This window comes from Perissodus microlepis, chromosome 20 (genome assembly GCF_051167445.1).
Source record: "Perissodus microlepis isolate ML-2025 ecotype Zambia chromosome 20, ASM5116744v1, whole genome shotgun sequence".
Taxonomy (NCBI): Eukaryota; Metazoa; Chordata; class Actinopteri; order Cichliformes; family Cichlidae; genus Perissodus; species Perissodus microlepis.
In genome coordinates, this window is record NC_140480.1 from 5,392,602 (window position 1) to 5,412,841 (window position 20,240).

The 20,240-nt window shown below is 40.0% G+C and overlaps 1 protein-coding gene across 1 annotated transcript in view; it reads right to left on the reverse strand.

The window, feature by feature from the left end:
* Window positions 1–20,240, reverse strand: part of cntn3a.2 (contactin 3a, tandem duplicate 2) — a 45,432-nt gene that overhangs the window by 18,023 nt on the left and 7,169 nt on the right. Inside the window, exons 4-15 of the mRNA XM_084916073.1 lie at window positions 17,253–17,428; window positions 15,359–15,454; window positions 14,994–15,197; window positions 14,043–14,145; window positions 13,181–13,365; window positions 12,180–12,316; window positions 11,029–11,158; window positions 10,384–10,534; window positions 9,969–10,096; window positions 8,553–8,722; window positions 7,084–7,201; window positions 1,988–2,146 (exon numbers count right to left, since the gene is read on the reverse strand). Coding sequence (XP_084772199.1) covers window positions 1,988–2,146; window positions 7,084–7,201; window positions 8,553–8,722; window positions 9,969–10,096; window positions 10,384–10,534; window positions 11,029–11,158; window positions 12,180–12,316; window positions 13,181–13,365; window positions 14,043–14,145; window positions 14,994–15,197; window positions 15,359–15,454; window positions 17,253–17,428 — 1,757 coding nt within the window. The remainder of the gene's footprint in view (window positions 1–1,987; window positions 2,147–7,083; window positions 7,202–8,552; window positions 8,723–9,968; window positions 10,097–10,383; window positions 10,535–11,028; window positions 11,159–12,179; window positions 12,317–13,180; window positions 13,366–14,042; window positions 14,146–14,993; window positions 15,198–15,358; window positions 15,455–17,252; window positions 17,429–20,240) is intronic.

Here is a 20,240-nt window from a genome sequence, read left to right on the forward strand (position 1 = left end):
AGGTATTTGATTCATTGAGATATTATTCTTACTGTATCTCTTATATTTCTACTGTTCAGCACTTTGGTCAGCCTTGTGTGTTTTTAAAGTGCTATATAAATAAACTATGATGATGATGATGATATCAGGTTGCAGCAAAGCTGGTGCCAATCCCTGCACAGATCACTGGTACATCACAGGGCCAACAGTTCACACTCTTACATGATCTAATACTTATTTGTCTTTCCTGAACAAGTTTGCTCTTAAACTTAACTCCATTCTTGGAGTGTGAATCTTAATCTGCATCTGCTCAGCTCTGTTGAGAATCATTAAAGCAATGGTTGGGACTTCTAGTCAGTAAATCAATCAATCAGTTAAAACAGATTATTATGGACTTCAAAGTTTCTTATGTACCTATTTTCAGTGATATCAACTTTAACAGCAGGAAACTAGCCAGGCATATAATTCTTCCTTTCTCTATATTTGACAACAGCATAATAAAACTGGAAATTTTGTTTTTGGTGTGCCACCCCAATATTTTTAATGGCTCCCATATGGCCACTCCTATGAAAAAATTCTGGAGGCGTCCCTACAGGTCTTATTGAGACTCTGCAGGTCCAAATTTGACATTTTAGGTTCAAATTGTCATCGATGGGTAAGAAGGAGGTCAACAGTGAGTGTCTATAGCCATCTGCAAAACACAGCAGAGGCTCTGTCACGGTTTGGGGCTTTATTTTAGCCAGTGGTGTTGGCGACCTTGTCAAAAATTAATTGAATTATGAACAGAGAAAAGTAAAATTTTGAGTCACCATGTAATACCACTTGGAAAGCTGATTGGCTTTTTGCAGTTGCCATTGCAGGAAAAATCATACCTGGATTGAAAAACACACAATGAAACAATATCATTTATAGACTGGTCTCCTCAGAACCCCAACAGTGAAGCAAGTGTGGGATCATCTAAAGGTATCTAACATGCAAAGAAGAGCTTTGAATGTCCTTCAAGAAGCCGGAAGAGCTATTCCTGGAGACTACTTAAAGAAATGACAAGAAGGTTTGCCTAGAGAGGCGATCATACCAGATATCAACTTTTAATCTCATTAGAATTGTACAAACTGTCTTATTGTCACGGTTCTGGGTCGTTCTGACCCAGCTTTTTGAGTTCTTGTGTTTTTATATTATGGTTTATGTTTTGAGTCCTTCGTTGTACTGTGTTTGTTATTCCCCTAGGTTTCAGTTATGGTTATCATAGTTTATTTCTTAGGTTTTGTAATATGGCTTCCCTGTGTTCCATGTTGTGTCTACTGTGCCTTTCTGTACAATGTTTCAGGTTCCTATGTTCTCTCTCCCCAGTTGCTGTTAAGTTTACATGTCTAGAGTTCAGTCAGTGTGTTTCCTGTTTTACTTTGAAGGTCCGCGTCTCATGTCAGTGTTTCTAGTTTTGCCTCTCTTGTCTCGTCCAGCCTGATTACTCCCAGCTGTGCTCTCCTTCTGTGTCTCATTCCCTCGTTATCCCTCAGTATATTTAAGCCCTGTGTTTCTCTTTGTCAGTGTTGTAGTCTCCCTCATGGCTGTGGTTTCCTGTGTGTTAGTTATCCATGTCCCTGTTTAGTTTTGTTATATTTTTTGTGCCATTCTGCAATAAAGCACCTTTTTGGGTTTAATTCCTGTGTGGTGAGTTTTGCGTTTGGGTGCTTCTCCTGCCTGCACACAGCCGAAACATGACACTTATATTTTCATATATGTTTCCAATTTTCTCAACAACATATGAAAGAATCAGTGATCGCTCAACACTTTTGCACAGTACAGCAGCAAGAAGGACCTTTCACTGTCTTGAGTAAGAACATGAATCCGCACCATCTCTACCCTTTTTTCTAGCTGACCCCATACTCTGACCCACCTGCCAACTGGGGAAGAGAAATAACAGCATTTCCCTGTGGACATCTGTGAATTATCTGAATAATATCTCATGTGCTATAAGATGAAAATTTATCGTCAAGTACTGTGTCACCTGTGTTAACCCTCTGCCAGCCCACAGTGAAGGGAGTTCGGGTTTGAATGAGGTAATTGGTGATGGGGCTGCCGTTGTCTCTGCCGGGGCTCCACGCCAGCTGGGCTGTACTGTCTGTCACCTCCTCCACCGTCACTGAGTCTGGAGGGCTGGGAGGGCCTGGCTCAATCACAAGAACAGATATTGTGAGGTATTCGCACATGCAGAGGCACAGACGACGCTACAGAATAGTATACTCGCACGTTTTGCAAGGAAAACATGACATTTAGTGGCATATAAAGGAAAAGCACACACACACGCGTCGGCCAAAATGATATCGCTATATAGCCTTCATATCTTTCAATCAACATCAGCGAGAGAACATTCTGAAAAAAGCTTTCAGCTGAGAAGATGTAATGCCCTTCACAAAGTATTAAAAGTTAATTCAAGATTTATTCTCCAATATTCACCCAACTTGTAATCCTTCCCTTTCCCCGTAATCCTCCCGGTAATTGATCGATGAAACAGCAAACCTAAGTGGATGCAGGGAGTCAAATTAAAAGGTAAAAGATGAAAAAGGGGCCTCACAGCCCCAAGGAAACAGAGTTTTATCATTTATTTTTATTATCCCACCAATTAAGCGGTGTGATGTTTTACTTTAGTTTCATCTGCGGGTTCCTATTCTAATGAAGGTGTCAGCTCATCAGAAATAATAGACCACTAGAGAGCTGTGAGATAGACCGCAGAATAATAACGCCCCTTGCTCTGCTCGCACTCCCCACCAGCTCTGAAGTGGTTTCTAATCTGAAGCAAAATATACTAATTATTAAAGTGTAGCATGATTATTTTAGTAAACAATCAATTGTCTGGAAGCACAAATCCTTTTGTTTTCATATCTCCTGCAGCATGTATGTATATGTCTATGTATGCATGCAAGGATATATTGGATTAAGCTGAGCAAGTAACTGCTGAGCGACATCCTTTTGTTTACTGAAGCCTTGGACGTTACTGCCCTCATACATTTGGCCTTAAAACCGTGGCTTCAGAGATATTGATCTCTGTAAAATTCATTAGTGGCTATTGATGAAAAAAAAAGCAACTTTAATACACTGGCCTCATTAATACATATTAATAGGACACACAATCAAAGATCAATTCCTTATCCTCTTAATTACATTTCATTGGCTGAGGCAAGAGGCTCCTGTCAGTGTCTCGAGGGTGTTCAAATAATCTGTTATTAATATGGACAGACTATCTGAGCTTTCATTGTGAACTTGTCTGAGGGAAAATTAATAACCGGCTGTATTTATTGACACTGGCGATATTATTCCGATCTCAACCAAATATTTCCCAAATTCTCAAAATGTGCTGCAACACGTGCCAGAACTAAACAAGAGCATATCATAAGCGGGTTGAAATAACAGTGTGAAAACACATCGTTCTGAAGTGTTACATTGACTGTCATGAGTTGTATTTCCCTAAAAACTATCTCTCGGGATAATGATGATGATGGTGGTGGTGCAGCTGTCAAACAAGCACAAGTGTTCCCCAAGTGGTTCGAATGCTAATGACTGTGATATTATCCTTATATTGTGACCTTCTCCAGAGCCACCATCACCACCCAGTGGAGTGTTTGTGAGGCATCGAAAACGGGGTTTTTTCCACACCCATTGTGAAAAACAAGAACCCAGATGATCACTCAAGAGTCTTTGTGTCAGGAGCGATTATCATTGACCTTCAGCGCTGCGAGAGGAAAGGAGCGAAACCCGATTGTAAATAACACCCTGCAAAATTATCGAGCTGACTAATATACATGATTGTAACAATATGTTTGATGCCAGTAACGCCAACGATCACTGTTACCACGATCGTAAACGGCCATGCGTGCTGCTGCAGAATCCCGGTGAAAGGAGACGTCTTGCTGTTGTTTGTCTTAACATTAAAATAGATTTTTCTTTTTTTTTTAAGAACATGCAAATGCAGCCACTGGGGGAAGCTGGCTGCGCTTTCATGTTTCCTCACCTTCCTCTTAAATTATACAGCCACGCAGAATGGTTTGATCTTATTTGTCAAGGTTTTGAGCTATTTATCTCTAACATTTCGGCATCCTTCGCAAAAGAAAGGGGAGTGAATTTAAATTGGAAGAAAAAACTCTTTAAAAAAACATAAAAACAAAACCAAACAGCAGATTCAGTCTACCCAATGCTTTAAATATTGCTCACAACATGGGACAGTGTCTTTAGACAAATTAGTTCAATTAAAATCAGGGACAGACAAGGACAATTTCTCTGGGAAGATGAGAGATGGCAGACAGTGCATTTAGTTGTGAATTTTATTTAAATAATGAGGTTCTTATTCTTTAATTGCCTCTTTGAATGATTTAAAAAAAAAAGAACTGTGCTACATTTCAAATGTAATGCGAAACAATCTTTTTTATAAGTTCAATAAGGGAGACTCTGCTCCTCCACTGATTTGGACTATTACTACTATTTTTTTTGTCACTTTCATTTTCCCACGCTGTCAAAATCAGCTCTTTCTCAATTTCAACTCACTACTTTTGCCCAATTAGCCCGGAGACACTGTTCTCACTCTGCCTGTCAGCAGCCTGTCTATCACAAATGCTTCTTCCATTTCCACAAGTTGTCCAGGGTATCTTAACTGAACTCATCTGATTACTCTGCTCCACCATCATCAGGGTTTAGTCCTGTCACTATCTTCCACTTTCATCTGAGCCTCCGCTCTAAAGTTCTTATTAGATTTGATCAAACTGTAAATACTTACACCTGCGAGCTTAATAACACGTAGCTACAAGTTACAACAGTTTGAAGACAAACACCTAAACTGCAGGACATCCAGAAAGGCATGTTATCCTATATTCCCCCCCCCCCCAAAAAAAAAAAGCCTAGAAAAAATCTCAAGTACTAGCATAGACATGTATTATGATACTCTATCGATACAGGGACACTAAATATAAATATTTTATTACATAAATCTAAATATTCTGTGAATACTATATACAAAAGGGCTAATTTCATGCACTAAAATCTTGAGTTAATGTTAGTCATGCTTACACCTAAAAATTAACAAAAGCAGCTGCCAGCTGTTTGTTTTGAATTTTCTTCACATTCTGGGACTGATTTCAGCTTCCGGTGACTAAATGGTTGCACAGAGCAATGTTGCACACTCACTACACATTTTGATTGCAAAGTGATTGCACAGGTTGCCTGATAGGAGGTAACCTTTCTGCAAACAGTTGCAGTCTGATTTGGAGTGACTGCAATCACTCTCAGAGAGAATGTCGAAGGTTTTCTGTGTTATTGGTAACATGTTGCCATCAGTCTGAATGAGTCTCTGTCAAAGAGTTGAATGTTGTACTTTGATTGGTATGCTTGATCTAATTTTGCCCTAAAAAAAACCCCAAAACCAAAAACAAAATTGCAGTGCGATAACTTTATCTTCTTGGAAAAACAGATATTGTTTAACTTTGAGGACATCATTTGCAGTTCAAAAAAATGTTGATAACTCACAATATATGTTATTGCAATGCTCAAACTGCAATAATAATATTCGATTGTGCATTAAGTGTTGTGATAATATTGTATCATGAGATATCTGGTGAGTCTTACCTGTATGAAATACACCGTTTTTGGAAAATAAAGAAGAATTTAATGCCCCATGTTACCATGAAAATGACTTCAAATACATCTACTTTATATGCAAACCGCTGTTTACACGTTGGTGCTTTGATAGTAAAACTGTCATTAATCCATTTTTCTGTCAAGCCACTGTTTTTTATTTGTTAGTTTTGATATTTTTCCTAAATTGCCTATTTTATCATCACTGCATTGCGGCTTTCACCCATGTAAAAGGTGCATTTGAAAACTGGCTCTTATCTGTTGGTTTCTACTCCACGTGTTGCGTTAATATTTTGTATTTTGGGATGTCAACGTTTGCTTGCTGAATGGTTCATGTGGTGTTTTCCACCCAGAATTTGAAGCTATTCGATCCAAACTTTGAGACATCTGTGACAGCTGCTGCGAGCAGGAAGTGTAAATAATGCACAATCTTGAGTCACACTCGAGCTTGTCTCCAGTCAGGAGGCCAATCCATTTCCCTGGACTTGATATTGCTCCAGCTGGATAAACTGCATTACTTCCTATTTTTCTTTGTCCGCAGTCATTCGTAAAGAAATGCTTATTAAGAAGAGCTTCTGCACGTCAAGTTAAATAGCAACTTGTTATCCTTGCAAGATAAAACTATGGATTCAACCTTTTCAAATCCTGACACTAAAATCATCCCTCACCTCATCTGACATTTAGCATATTTGGGTGGTGTCAATTTGCTGGGCTATTTGGTGTATTGATTCCACCCCGAAACATCCCTCCTCCAATTCCACGAGCAACACAAACACACCCCTCCCTGAAATAAATAACAAAAGTTATTTTGTTCTGCCAAATGTAGCTCTCGACAATAATGTCTCTCAGGAGCTATACATACTGCATGAGTGAGCGCAGACAGGCATGTAAGCATTCTGCTGTCAAGTACACTGCAACAATATTGAAAACTGGTCATTAAAAGACAGGGAGAGGGAGAAAAAGGAACACATCCTAAAAAATGTATGGCTCGTGCTCTTAGAATTTCACACAGTTTTGTGAAGTTTTCTTCCAAAAACATCTCTGAGTGCAAGAGAAAAGGAAAGCGGCTTCCTCTGTTTGATGTAATGAAGCGCCTTGTAGTAGAAATAAACACTCTGATGATATCCAGGGTGATTCTGATGAGAATATGGGCACTTTGGTTGCACTGCAATCTCAATCTAAAACAAACCTATTTGAGTTTAAAAACCCTATCGAAAACTGCACGCCTCAAAAGATTTTTTATTTTAATTCTCAGCAAAGCATAGCGATGTAATCTCTCTGAAATCTCTTTAACACTGCTCTGCTCAGTAACACTTAAAGACTACTGACTTCCTTTTACTGAGGCTGCATCCATCATCCACTTTACGTTGAGTCTACTTTTTTTAATTTCTCTCTCTCCCTTTTTTTTTTACCCATTAAACATCCCTGGCTGTAAGCCCTATTTTAATTGGTGACTGCAGAGCAGAGACGAGCTTTTCTTACCTTTCACAATCAATACAGCCACGGCTGATAGACTCTCCACATCCGTGTCCACCACACAGATGTATTTGCCAGCATGGTAAAGCTGAATGTTCCTGATCATAAGATCTCCTGCTGTTCTCTATCGAAGGAGGAAAGAGAGCTTTATGTAGCATGAAAGATAATGGACCTCGTGACAGCTTATTAAAAAAGGTAGCAAAGCATATATAAAGACACAGTAAATAGCAGCTCTAAAAACCGTTTGCATATCCTTTAGTTACAGTACTTAGCTTGGAAATTGCTGAGGAAAAGTGGCTGCACAGTGTTTCTGGGAGAAATTCTGTGTATATACAGTATCAGGTCACAAACAGCTGTTCAACATGAGCTCGAATGAAAAAGAAAAAGGCCAAAATTCACAAAAACAATAGAGAGTAAATTGAGTTTTTGTGTCTGACAAGGTCTCGACTGCTTTACCCGCCTTTTGCAGAGGTCAGTGCTGTGACCTTCAAGACCTGTTGCAAGCAAGTACATAAATAAGCTTTTACTACTGAGTACAGCAGGCAGCTTTTGCTCATTTGGAGAAGAAAACAAAAAAAAGAAAAGGCTCTCATCTAAGAGGACACCCGTAAGCAGAAAATGGTAAATTAGTGGTGAAATCGTTCTCTTGGCTTTGGCAGGAAAACGTGGCAGCACAGCCAATGTGGTTTAATTATGGAAATTAAATTCCCTGAAGCAGCAAAGTTAAGTTGATAATCTCTTTGGACTGGGGACATTTGAGCATTTCTGGGGAAGGAGTCTCTTTTCAGATAAGAACATTGTCAGTCAAACGCATACACACACACACCCAAGAAGAATGGTTAATCTCAAAGGGTGCGAGGATGTTCTCAAAGTGTTTTGTCATTTGGGTCTCTGCCATGCTTTGATTCCTTTACAAGGCACCTCTAATAATACGTATTCCTTCCTGTTATGAAGAGGCTGTGCAGCAGGCCATGTCAAAGCAGAATTTGAAGAGACCAGCCAACGTATTAAAAATAGATGACTTCAGAAGACTGAGCAAGAGTAAGAGAAGTGTGCTCAAATAGAAGACAACCTGTCACAATGGCTGAGCAACTAGCGCATTACCTACAAGATGATTTCTATGTAGGAAGTGTATTTTGACAAGACGGCTGCCATGTTTCCATTCACAAGAATACAATTAGAAGCTAAGAGGTCTTAAATGATCTAATAACGCTTCATTCCAAAGACTTTTCCCCAGCCTTCTTTGCCACCAGAGAGAAATTTAAATAGCAAAAGAAAAAGGATGGTATCACAGCAAGTGCAGCAAAACTTGCCATGCTCTATCTCTCCAAGAAATACCAGGGTGTCAAACCACAAGCTGTCCCTTTAAACTAATGGCAGGGATGAAGTGAAGCAAGATGGGGAAAGGTGCCAAGTGCCCATTCGCACATAAGAAAAAACAAAAACAAAAAAAACTACGGCTGTGGGTCACTCACCCCACCCACAAATTCAAAGTGACCGTCTCCCTTGGCGATGAGCTGTCCATTGAAGGCCCAGGAGAAAGAAACATCAAGGACAGGATCGCTGGTGACCTGGCAGGGTAACACAATGCTCTCGCCCACAATGATCTCTGTGTCCACTGGCCCCTGGATGATTCTGGTTGGATCTACCCAGGAAAAATAAAAATGTGAGAGCCAGCCATTTCTAAAGGGGAGGGTGACTTTTCACTTCCAGCAGATGAGCAGCCCTTTTGTTGATTTTCAGGAAATAGGAGCACAGTAGTGACACAACACTTCCCGAGACACAAAAATCATGCTCCGCAATACAGTGAGTCACAGGCAGAGCAGTCCTGTGTATATAAAGGAAGGTCTCATGAAAAACTCAGTCAAATAATGTGTGATAACATGCAGCCTTGCCACCACTAAAACGGCTCACATAATCTTCAGAAATCCTGATAGCAATTACAATACACCATGGATCAGATAAAACTTAATGTAATGAGCTGCTCTGCACAACCAGTACAACAACAACAAAAAAATAAAAAATGAAGAGCGCTGCTTTAAAGTCTGCTATAGCAATCATTTGGCCTTCAAAAAGTGAAGATAATGAACGGCAGGAATCAAATCAAGAAGATACAACACAAAGCAAGTGGATTTGTACTCTCACATCTTACCTTGGAGAAGCTGTCAAGGGATAAAAAAAGTGTCCCCTCAGTTCTCAAGCTACTAATAATCAATGTGTGGGTCATGGCTCTGTGCCTCCGAATGCTTTACGGCTGTGAAAAAATACTCCGGTAATTTAAAAAAAAATAACTGGCCTTGGCAGTTACAGCGGCAGGCAATATCATTCAGCACATTAATAAAAACCAATAAGAAACTCACAGAACATTCAACTCCAATGAAAAAACACAACAACACGCTCAACAATAACAGCATCTGTAACACCACCTCACTAATGTGCTCACCGCTTCCACTCAGGGCACTTTCATTTATTGCACTAAATTGGTTGCCTCAACTGCTTTGAGGAAAACAATGATCGAGTGTTTCGTCAAACGCCTTCCAAGCGCATTACTGCAGCCGCTGCAAAATGCGTCCGGACAAAACGACTCAATAATGCACGCGTAAAGTTTTTTTGTTTTTATTACCTCCCTTCAAATAAAAACAAAACAATCAAATGATTATCTGAAATATTTAGTCTACTTAATCGCAAGACTAGAGACCTTACAAAGTACAGACACACACCTCAGCACAAAACTTCAAAGTTTATTTATTTATTTTTTTAAATTTAACTACAAGTTATTGACTCGGGTCCTTGCGGTACGCTAGCTCTCGTGTGTTAATCCATAGTGTGCATAAAATTCTGCTTACTAAGTGGAGCGCACAAACAATCTGCTATTTAACAGGAGAGCTTACCGGTAACAAGGAGCCTTCCAGTTGTACTTGACATGCCAAATCTATTCCTAGCAAAGCACGTATAGCTGCCTGCATCAGACTTGCTCACGTTGGCAAGCCTCAGCGTTCCATCTGGGGACAGTGTGATCCTATAGGAGTGCACAAACAGTGAGAGCAGTTTACAATCTGACTGCCAAGAACAAAGACTCATTTTACCATCAGATAAACACCGACTTCTGGATTTTTCAGCATTCTACATAATGGACATCTTCCAGTTAGGCAGCATGTGTGTGTGTGTGTGGTGAATATTGATTAGACCAAAGATGGCTTAAGATGAGTGTAGCTGGGATAGATAACTGGCTTATATACGGAAAAAAACAAGCCTATTAAACTGTGTACATTGACTTTTTCAGAATAACGTTAACCCTGTTACTACCTGTCATTTGTGTGGATTGGCAGGTTGCCTTTCTTCCATAAAATACTAGCGATGGGATAGGCCTGGGGTTTACATTCTAAAGTCACTGTAGTTCCTGTCTTGGCTTTGAGCAAAGCTCTGAGGAGGTTCCCTGTGAAGTCTGGAGGAGAAGCTGGTGGGAAACAGCAAACTGGCGTTAGTGCAAGACTGCAGCAAATCTCACTGAGCATTTCAAGCACCAGTTTGATCCATGAAAATCATCAAATCTTACAGTAATTGAAACACATCGTTTTTTAAAACTGACGAATCAAACCGACATAAAAATCGAGGCTGGAACGGTGTTTTTTAGCCAGTTTTATGTATTAATAAAAGAAGAAGAATTGAGCAGAAAATATTGTTATAACTTTTAATTGGTTTTGCAGTAAAAGTTCACGTTTACTATTCAGCTATGAGTTTGGCATCTATTACACCATCTTCATCCCCACATCAAAGTAAAGGGGGGAAAAAGATATATATATCTAAATGTGTCTGACCCCACAAAAACATCCACATTGACCCCATTATCTGCTAATCCAGACAACCTTTAAGAATGACAGAAAGATGACCTTTAAGATCCTTTGGCAACAAAGATTTGAGGATTTAGAAGAGAGATAAATGCCATCCTACCTAAAACCATTAGTTCAGCAGCAAAATATATGACACCGTGTTTATTCTCGGCCACACACTGGTACATGCCAGCGTCAGACAGGGTCAGCGCAGACACTGACAGGACTCCGTCCTCCACGTGGATCCTGTCCTGTGAAGAAAAGGTTGAAAGAAAGCAATTATTGCCTTACACTTACAGGTAGCTTCTGCTTTCTGCGGCGCGCTCTGGCAAAGCTTGGCAAGTGCTGGATTTGTTTAGAGATGCTGTCAATGGACGCGGATCAAATCAGGATGCTGTTGCAAAATAATTTATCGCTATGAGCACAAAGCACAATTTTGTTTTCTAAGTATGGAACATTCATTTTTTTTCCTATCCTGTGCACTTTTGGTCCAGTCTATGCAATATTTGAGCTTTTTGTATTATATCTGCACATTTTAATTTATTTTCTCAGTATTAACCATATACAGTACAGCACCTACTAGTGTTTTTTTAATCATTAGCTATATTCTGTACTATAAATATGAAACAAATTAGATAAAAATGCAACTTTCATGGTGAAAATCATATTCTGAATCGTACAACAGTAAAAACAATAAACCTCAAATAAAAGAAGGATATTTAAACATTAGTTTTGAACAATATCAGGATGGTTATTGCTACAGTATAATGCATGTAAGAGGTAAGAAATTAAGTGTCAGAGGCATATCGAGGTCAGCCAAATTTAAAAATCTCAAAATATGCAAGACCACATGTATTTCTCTGGTGGTCTAGAGTTAGGTGTAGTGCTATATACAGTATATTTCACAGGAGATTAAACCCATTGTCCCTCAATATGAAGGAGCTTAAACATGCACCATGAATAATGAAAAACAAGCCCTGACTCCATTCAGATAAAATAGAGCAATCTCTCGGGAGCCGTACACATCCACTTTCTAAGACTCTGTAATCTGCCAAGGTAAAGCAGAATACGAGACAGTTACATCCATGTCTCATCACTGGCACACCTTAGTAAGATGTTTACCCTCTCCTCTCATCGCACTCTGAATTACACTCGGGAAAACAGCAGTGTGTTTTATGCCAGGCTCTCGGAAATGAAAGGAAGAGCTGAAGCTGAAGATTAAGTCTTTAAAATGAAACACTTGTAGGTGGCAGACGACAGCCGGTAATTTACCTCTGAGAGGAGCTGTTGGCCGTTCTTCAGCCACGTGTAGGAGGGTTTGGGCCTGCCGTTGGCTCGACACTCCCAGTAAAGTCTCTCCTCAATGGCTAGAGCCGTGTCTTTCATTGTCTGGACCCACTGAGGCTTTGCTGAGAACACAGAATTATCCTCGAGTGAATTATCTGACAAGAACCAGAGGGCAGATTTCGAGGAAGGAGCATTATCGTATTAAATAAACTGCATCTAAATAAGTTCAAAGGAAAGCGTGTGCAGATTGGCAGCCCAAATTAGGGGGGGATCGTCAATGGGTTTTCCTTTAAGAGGCTAGAGGAGAGAAAATTGAATTCAGTCTATCAGTTACATCTCTTAAATGTGTCAGCAGCCCAAGGCAACCCAAAGATTAACATTAAAACCCCGAACCACAAAGGAAGAAGCTCTCATGACCGGCGAACAGCACCCGATACCAGCACTCACCCCCCCCAAACTGTCACCTTAATTCTGCGTATAATAAATGTCTGGTCCTGCTGGTTTCCCATCCAGCACACAACCCCCCCTACGTCTCTCATATATTTACAGCTTTCAGGAAATTTCATGGGTTTCATGAGTGCAATGCTCATAATAAGCACAGCTCACTTCGGTGGCACTGTACATACTGTCACTTCCAATTTCACAAGTGTCATTTTTCCCTCTTTCACAGATTCACAGGAAAACACAGCGGCTGAAGCAAGCCAAGAACCCAAAATGTAATAGCTGCAGTGAAACGCTTAAAATGCAGGAAGAAGGCAGAGATTTGTGTGTGCATTAAAGTAGCGTGTATAACAATGAGCTCTTGCTATTATAAAATTACTTATAGCTTTTAAACGATCACATTACAATTGTTGCCATTTACAAAGTCTAACGACGTGACAATTGTCGACGTTGCTGAAAGAAGCAGAGATATTGATTGTTTACCCATTTTGTCTAACTCAATTGTCTGTGGCGTCGTCTCAAAACTCAAACAAAAGTCGCAGTACCATAAAAAGCCAGCCGACCGGTGACTGTGTTCTTCCCCATCTTGTTCTCGGCCACGCACTCGTAACCGCCCGTGTCGTCCTGCTGAAAGCTGGGAATCTCCAGCACGGCGTTCGAGTACTTCATTTTGACTTTGCTGGGGAAGGGAACGCCGTTGGCCCTCCTCCAGGTGATTTCTGGGACGGGGCTGTGAGACACATGCGAAGGAAGAGCTCAGCGGGGAATCAGGTGCAGGTGTCTGTAACAATCTGTAGCAATAAAGCATCAGATGGACTGCAGTACTTATTTTTTTCGTTTTGCTGATAAATGGTCAAGACCACGGGTGTCAAAACAGATTGGCCCAGCAAAGACTCCAATCTGGCCCACTGAGTGGTTTTGGAAAATAATCTTTGGAGACCTTTAACTTTATTTTTATACATTTTACAGCTTTTCCCACTGATGAAGACCTCCCTCACTGTCATTCATACTAAAACAAAGTAATGAAGTAACAGATAAACAATTAAATGATCTTATCTACTACAGAAATGTCTTTATTTACAATGGGTGAGTAGAAAAAAAAGACATTCTCTTGACAAAACCTTTGTTTTATAATTTATGATAATTTTACACACCTATCTCTTACAATTTCAGCCCAAAGAGTCATGTTGACTGATTTCCTGTGGGCTGTATGTGCCCCCAGGATATAAAATGAGTTTGACATCCCTGGTCTGGACTTAACCCATTCCAACGACACGTTGCTTTCAGACCAATCATGGCTTGATGCCACGCTCTAAGAACCATAATTGCTTAGAAATCCAGATGTTCCTTGTATGGAAAGAAAAGACAGTGAAAGATTAAAAACATGCTTGAGGAAATCCAGCTTACTTCCCAAGGGCGAAACATTCCAGCGTAACTGTTGATCCTTTCGCGGCGGGTACATTGTCTGGGAAATTAACTTCTATTTTCGGCTCGTATTCACCCATCACTCCTATGAGGACCAAGCACAAGAACTTGCTCAGTCTTCCATTATGCATGAGTTACAAGCATTACGGCTGGCATTATGGACCAAACAATAGCACTGGAAAGCTAACAGAGGAAAAAATGAAATGCACATGAGCAAACGCTCTCTCATGGGTAAACTAAACTCAAAATCGTGCATCGCTTAAGAGTACAGTCACCAGAGTGTAGCGAAAACCCAGCGAGGAATAATTTAAATACACTGAGCATTATTTTTCATCTAGAGATTTTTTTTTAATCTGCTGTTTCAAAGCTCGAGTAGGCAGTTCCTAACCTCTGTTGTGTTTCATTGTTAATATCAGCATTCAGGAAAGGCACTCAAGATCGCGACCAGAAAGTGATGCAAGGGGATTTAAATTTATGCAGCTACATGTACAGTACACTGAGTAGAAACTGGCTGAACCACCAGAACACTCAATGTAATGGTCCACTGACGTATGACTTATGTTTAATTCATTCCCAAGGCAATCTTTATTCACTCGTTCTATGAAAGCATAACAGAGAACAGAACAACACGCCGCTGAGAACAGGCCCGAGAATTCATGTCAAAGCAAAGAGAAAGCTTTTAAAGGGACTGCGAATTATAAGAGAAGCTAAGTCAGCAAAGAAGAGATTTGGGTGCTTTGTTTGTTGGCCTACATTGAGGAGCAACTATTTACTTACAGGCATTAGCCCTCTGTGACTCAACTTCAGTGAGGTACAACGAGATAAAGAGCACTCTCGCTGGCGTAATGATTAAAGCCACCTTAAAATGAAAGGCCCATAATGCGAGGCTGAAAGGCAATACTTGTCACGTCAAAGGCACAAGCTGTGTCTTACCATCTGTCCTGAGGATCAGAGACGTGGGGGAGCTCTGAACCTTGCCCTTTGTGATGCTGTTCATCACTACACACGTGTAGTTGCCCACATCAGAGGGCTCCACCTTGGCAATGTAAAGGTTTCCCGTCTGCTGGGAGACGAAGCGCCGATTGTCTTGCTGAACGAAGTACGGGTACTCATTGAAGATCCATGCATAAGTAAGGTCTGGAAGGCAAACAAGGAAGCGCATGAGACGATGCTGGATGCTCTCTGATATTAAATGTGATTAAGAGAATTAACTGTGATTAGAAAAGGGGCTAATCAGTGGCAGTAAGATTATGTTTTAATCACACTTCAGCAGGACTCAAAACAACAGCAGAGTTTACCTCCTGAGGAAGTGGGCGTTCCACAAAGCAACACCACTCCTTGTCCCTCTCGGACGGACACTGCGCTTCTGGTGTGAACTTTGAAATGATCTAAGTCTGACAGGGGGGGAAAAAATGAAAAGGAAGCTTACTGTAGGATGTCACCTATCAGGGGAGTGGAAAAGAGGCTGAGTAAAAGCTTTCTGCAAGACACTGACACAAACCCATAAGAAAGCTGTAATGAAAATTGCACTTCTGCAAGGCCTGAGGGAGAACAAAAGCAACTGAGACAAGTGAGGCTCTGAAACAGAAGAGTTTAGACAGACTGCTGAACCCAGGGCCTGAATGAGATATGAGCGATATGCCATTTTATGAAAAAAAGGAACTTGGATGTGAAAACCCGCCACTAACTTAATTTATGTACATGTTTGTGTAAGCGCTGAAATCACAAGACTTGAATTAGCACAGAATCTCAAATAGAAATCTATCCCGCAGCAGCAGAGATAGCCGAACAGGTAAACACACGAGCCAATCATGTTGCTGAACTGCAGCTCGTGCACAGAAGAGGTTCATGACGGTTCATAGCCTCTGTATGAATCGTGTAAATTAGCCTGGCATATGTTCAAGGCTCTGGTGGGAGGAGCGAGAGCCATTTGTTACATTTGCACTCTGAATTGAGTCGTGATGAAGTCTGTAAGGCTGTGCAACTTTGCATGTGCCAAGCAGAATTACAATTTGAGGCTTTATAAACTTTATACTTCAACCTTTACAGTTTTTTCTTAAATCAGTGCTTTACAAGGTAGAGTTTGTCCATTGTAAGAATAAACTTTTGGATCTCTCTCTATTCATTTTATAGTGGTTTCAAAATAGCTGCCCAAAACTGCCTGAGGGGGATCAAGACATTAATACACCATGACGAGATATGCTGCAAGAGCTCATAACACTATAAGAAAAAAGTTGAAACGACTGAAAACTTTTTTTTATTGAGCTACACCTTAAGGTATATGTACCTAGTAATATTTTTTTCTTGTTATTATTCTTTAGTGTTGCATCCAAATATTGCTAAGAGAATCTGAAAAATAAAAAGAACTATAGTTTTTCATTGGAGGCTCCTTTGAAGGTTAATAAAATGACTCAAACTTTTTTCAGAGAGGTTAGATTATTCTCAAGTCATTGTTGTTAAGTTATTAAAATGTCATTATTCCATTTTTTCTGACCGCCCCATATCTTAAAAGCTTGTCAAAAAAGACCCAAAACATCTGCACGGCAAGATACCACCACCGAGTGAAGGTGTGAAAAGGCGCTTTGTTGCGATCTGCATGAAAGGAAGCCTTAATGAATAGTATAGAAGTAATAAGTATTCATTTGGTTATTCATTTGAGTTGTTTACCTGCTTCACCAGCAGAAACGTGATGTGAAAGTACATTTTTTTTACTGCCTAAATTATTATTTTTGTAGCAATGCATTGTAGTATAGTTTGCACTGCAGCTTTTATTCATTTGCTTTGTTCTTCCTTTTTCATAAAAGTGCAGGTATGCTGTGTTCTATTCTTTTTTTTTATTCTTCAGGCTCCAGTCCTTATTAAGTTATTCTTCAAACACTACTTGTGCAATTTGGTAGACTACTTTACCCCAGAGTGCATCCAACGAAACTGGAATGACTTGTGATTGAAGCAAACAACACAAAGTGAAATAGCAACTCTTAGTCTGCATGACCATAAGTAAGGAACCGTCATCGCACTCAAATTCTTCCCATGTTACGTTAACATTTAATGCGGCTCCCCACTGAACTTGCTGCGTGCTGATAAATACTGCAAATAAAGCGCTTCCATTTTAGCGTACGTCTGCATTATTTGTAGTTAAGAGCATTTACACACACGTGCTTTTTTGTAGTTAAAACTCTGACTGTAACTTACAGGCAAACTGAAGACTTGCTCTTCTGCTGAGGATAGCTCCTACTGTGTTGTAGGCCATACACTGGTACATCCCTACATCCTGGTAGCGGTCCAGGCTGCTTATAATGAGGTTGCCCCCAGACAGACGCCGCCGACGATCCAGACCCAGATTTATGAGAGTCCCATTCAGTGACCATCTGTGAGGGCAAAGACACCATCAGTCCCTGGCAAAACACGCAGTCCCCTTCTTCCTTCCAACCAAGGTGGTCTGACAGGAGGTGAGTGGAGAACACAATTCACTGTGGTAACTCACTTGGAATAAGAATAATACACTTTATGTGGTGTGATTTGCGCTGGTGCCGAGGATTTTAAAAGGTTGCTAGTTGAAATGAACTCTTGTGGTTAGGACTTTGGCCAACGATTCTTTTCGGCTGTGATTAAACTTCCTTAAAAACAAACAAATCTGCAAACACAACTGTGTTGTGTTCAGGGTTAAGGACAATGGAGTTGATACATGTGTGACTGCCAGCAAATTATGGACAGTTCTGTGCATCAACTTGATAAACTTTACTTGCAGTCATTTGAAAAGAAAGTACACCCTCTTTAAATTCTAAGGCTCGTGCATCAGGACACAATGAAAATTAATTGATTCAAAGTTGATACAAGGTTACTACAGGCTCAGACAAACAGATGATGACATATTATGCCATGCCATTATATACTGAAAAAACCAAACAAATCCCCACCCCAGCAAAATGCAGAAGCATGAAAAAACTAAGTACACCCTTACTGATTCCCCAGGAATTAAGAGGATGAGAAACAGCCAAGTGCTGCTAATCCAGTCCACTTGATTAAGTGATGATCAGCAAGTGTAAGCACCTCTATAAAAGAAAGATTTTTGGCAGTCTGTTGGTCTGTAAAGTTCAGGTGTGTGTTAGCAAAATGCCAAGGAGGAAAGACATCAGCAGTGATCTGGGAGAAGCTGCTGACCATTAAACTAGGAAGGGTCTAAAGGACATTCCCCCACAATTTTAAGTCCACCATTCTACAGTAAGAATGATTATTCACAAGTGGAAAAAACTCAAGACAGAGTGCCAGCAAATTCACCCAAGGTCAGACAGGTGACCTGCAAAAACCTCAAAGCAACATCTGAGTTAGCATTAAAAGTTAAAGTTCATGACAACTCAATTAGAAAAAGGCAAGTATGGCTTGGTTGGAAGAGCTGCCAGGAGAAAACCCTCTTCTCTCTAAAAATAACACGGCTGCTCAGCTAAAGTTTGCAAAGCTGCATCTGCAGAAACCACAAGACTTCTGAAACAATGTCCTGCGGACAGGCAAGACCGTTGTTTGGCCACATTGCACTGTGCCACATTTGGAGAAAACCAAACGCCGAATATCAGCACAAACACCTCAAACCAGCTGTCAGTGAGTCGACAATGAACTCTTCCAGACTTCAAGCTGACTGAAACCCTGAGGTGGGACCTTAAGAGAGCTGTGCATAAACAACAGTCTGCAAACTTTGATGAACTGAATCAATGCTGTAAAGAAGAGTGAATCAAAATTCCTCCACAACAATGTGAGAGACTGATAAAGTCACGCAAAAAACTATTCATTCATGTTATTGTGGTTATAGTTATTACCAAAATGCAGAAACATTTTGCAGAAACCAAAATGTTTCTGCATTTTAGCTTATTTTTGTTAAAATAAAACAATATATCATATATTGTTCTACATCTGAGGTTGTATTTAAGTAACTTTAGAAGCTGATAAGGACCCGATGAGTTTATTATCTGCTGAAATTTACCACCTTAGGATTAAAAGAGAGCGTACTTTGTTTTTCGAGACTGTATGCTGCTTGAGCGAATCATATTTTTTTGTACCTGCAGTCTAACAGTACCGTAATCATGCTGCCATGTCCATATATCATTAATTTACTCACCTAACAGATGTCCTTTGTGTCTGTATAAACCTTGAAGTGCAAATTTCTTTACTGTGTTGTATTTTTTCCATTTTTCTTTATTTAGCTGTGCTACTACTTGCTGCTGCAGTTATCCCATTTTCCCCACAGGGATCATTAAAGTTTAATCTAGGGGTATCATACACAAAGCTGTCCTTCGCTATTTAAGGGGAGCGGAGGACAAAGGTTTTAGAAGCCATTCTGGACAATGATCATCAGTCTAACCATAATCACCTCGTCTCTGTCACATTAGATTTACATAATGTGATATTATTCCACCTTTGACTCCTCATCAGGACTAAACATTACCACCTGGCAAGAGGTAACAATGGCTCAATGTATCAAAGGAGGCCTTTTAAACTCCTTTTCACCCTTTATTATATCTTTCCAACGCTTAGCAGGAGGAAGAATTAAAAAAAAAAAGAAGCTCTGTGAAGCAGGTTAAGATGGTGCTATCAAATAAATGAAGCACCTAAAAGAACTCTTAAAAATTTAAGGTTAATTCATTGATTCAAGCAAGTCTCATTATTCATTTTCATTCGCCGCCACCGCAAAAACTCTATCTCCTTTTAAATGCTATTCAAAAGCTGAGCATTGATGGGTTCAAGGACAGAGCACTTTTCAAGAATGTTCCATTGTTTGTCTTTAAGAAAAAAAACATAACCCTTTCTTTCACTTAGCAACGCACTTCCTTTCTTGCTTTATTTAAGTGGCAACAAGTGGCAACAGACATGTGGGAAACACAATGGATGTCTTTTCAAAAGCATATATGTTTCGCTTCCCAGTAAAAGAGAGAAGAAAAAGAATAATTAGCGATCAGGTGCAACAATATCAACACTGGAATAACACTGGTCATTAAAATGCATCACTGAATTCATGTGGATTTTACTTTAATGCTTTACATGGTTGCAGACTCATGACAATTGCAGTGGCTTCCTCCAGCCTCAGTAGAGCAATGCGCTCCACTGCATTTAAAAAAAAAAGGTGGTGGGAACATTTTGGGAGTATTACAAAAATCGTTTTCACACATAAACTCTGGAAAAAGTTGGGAG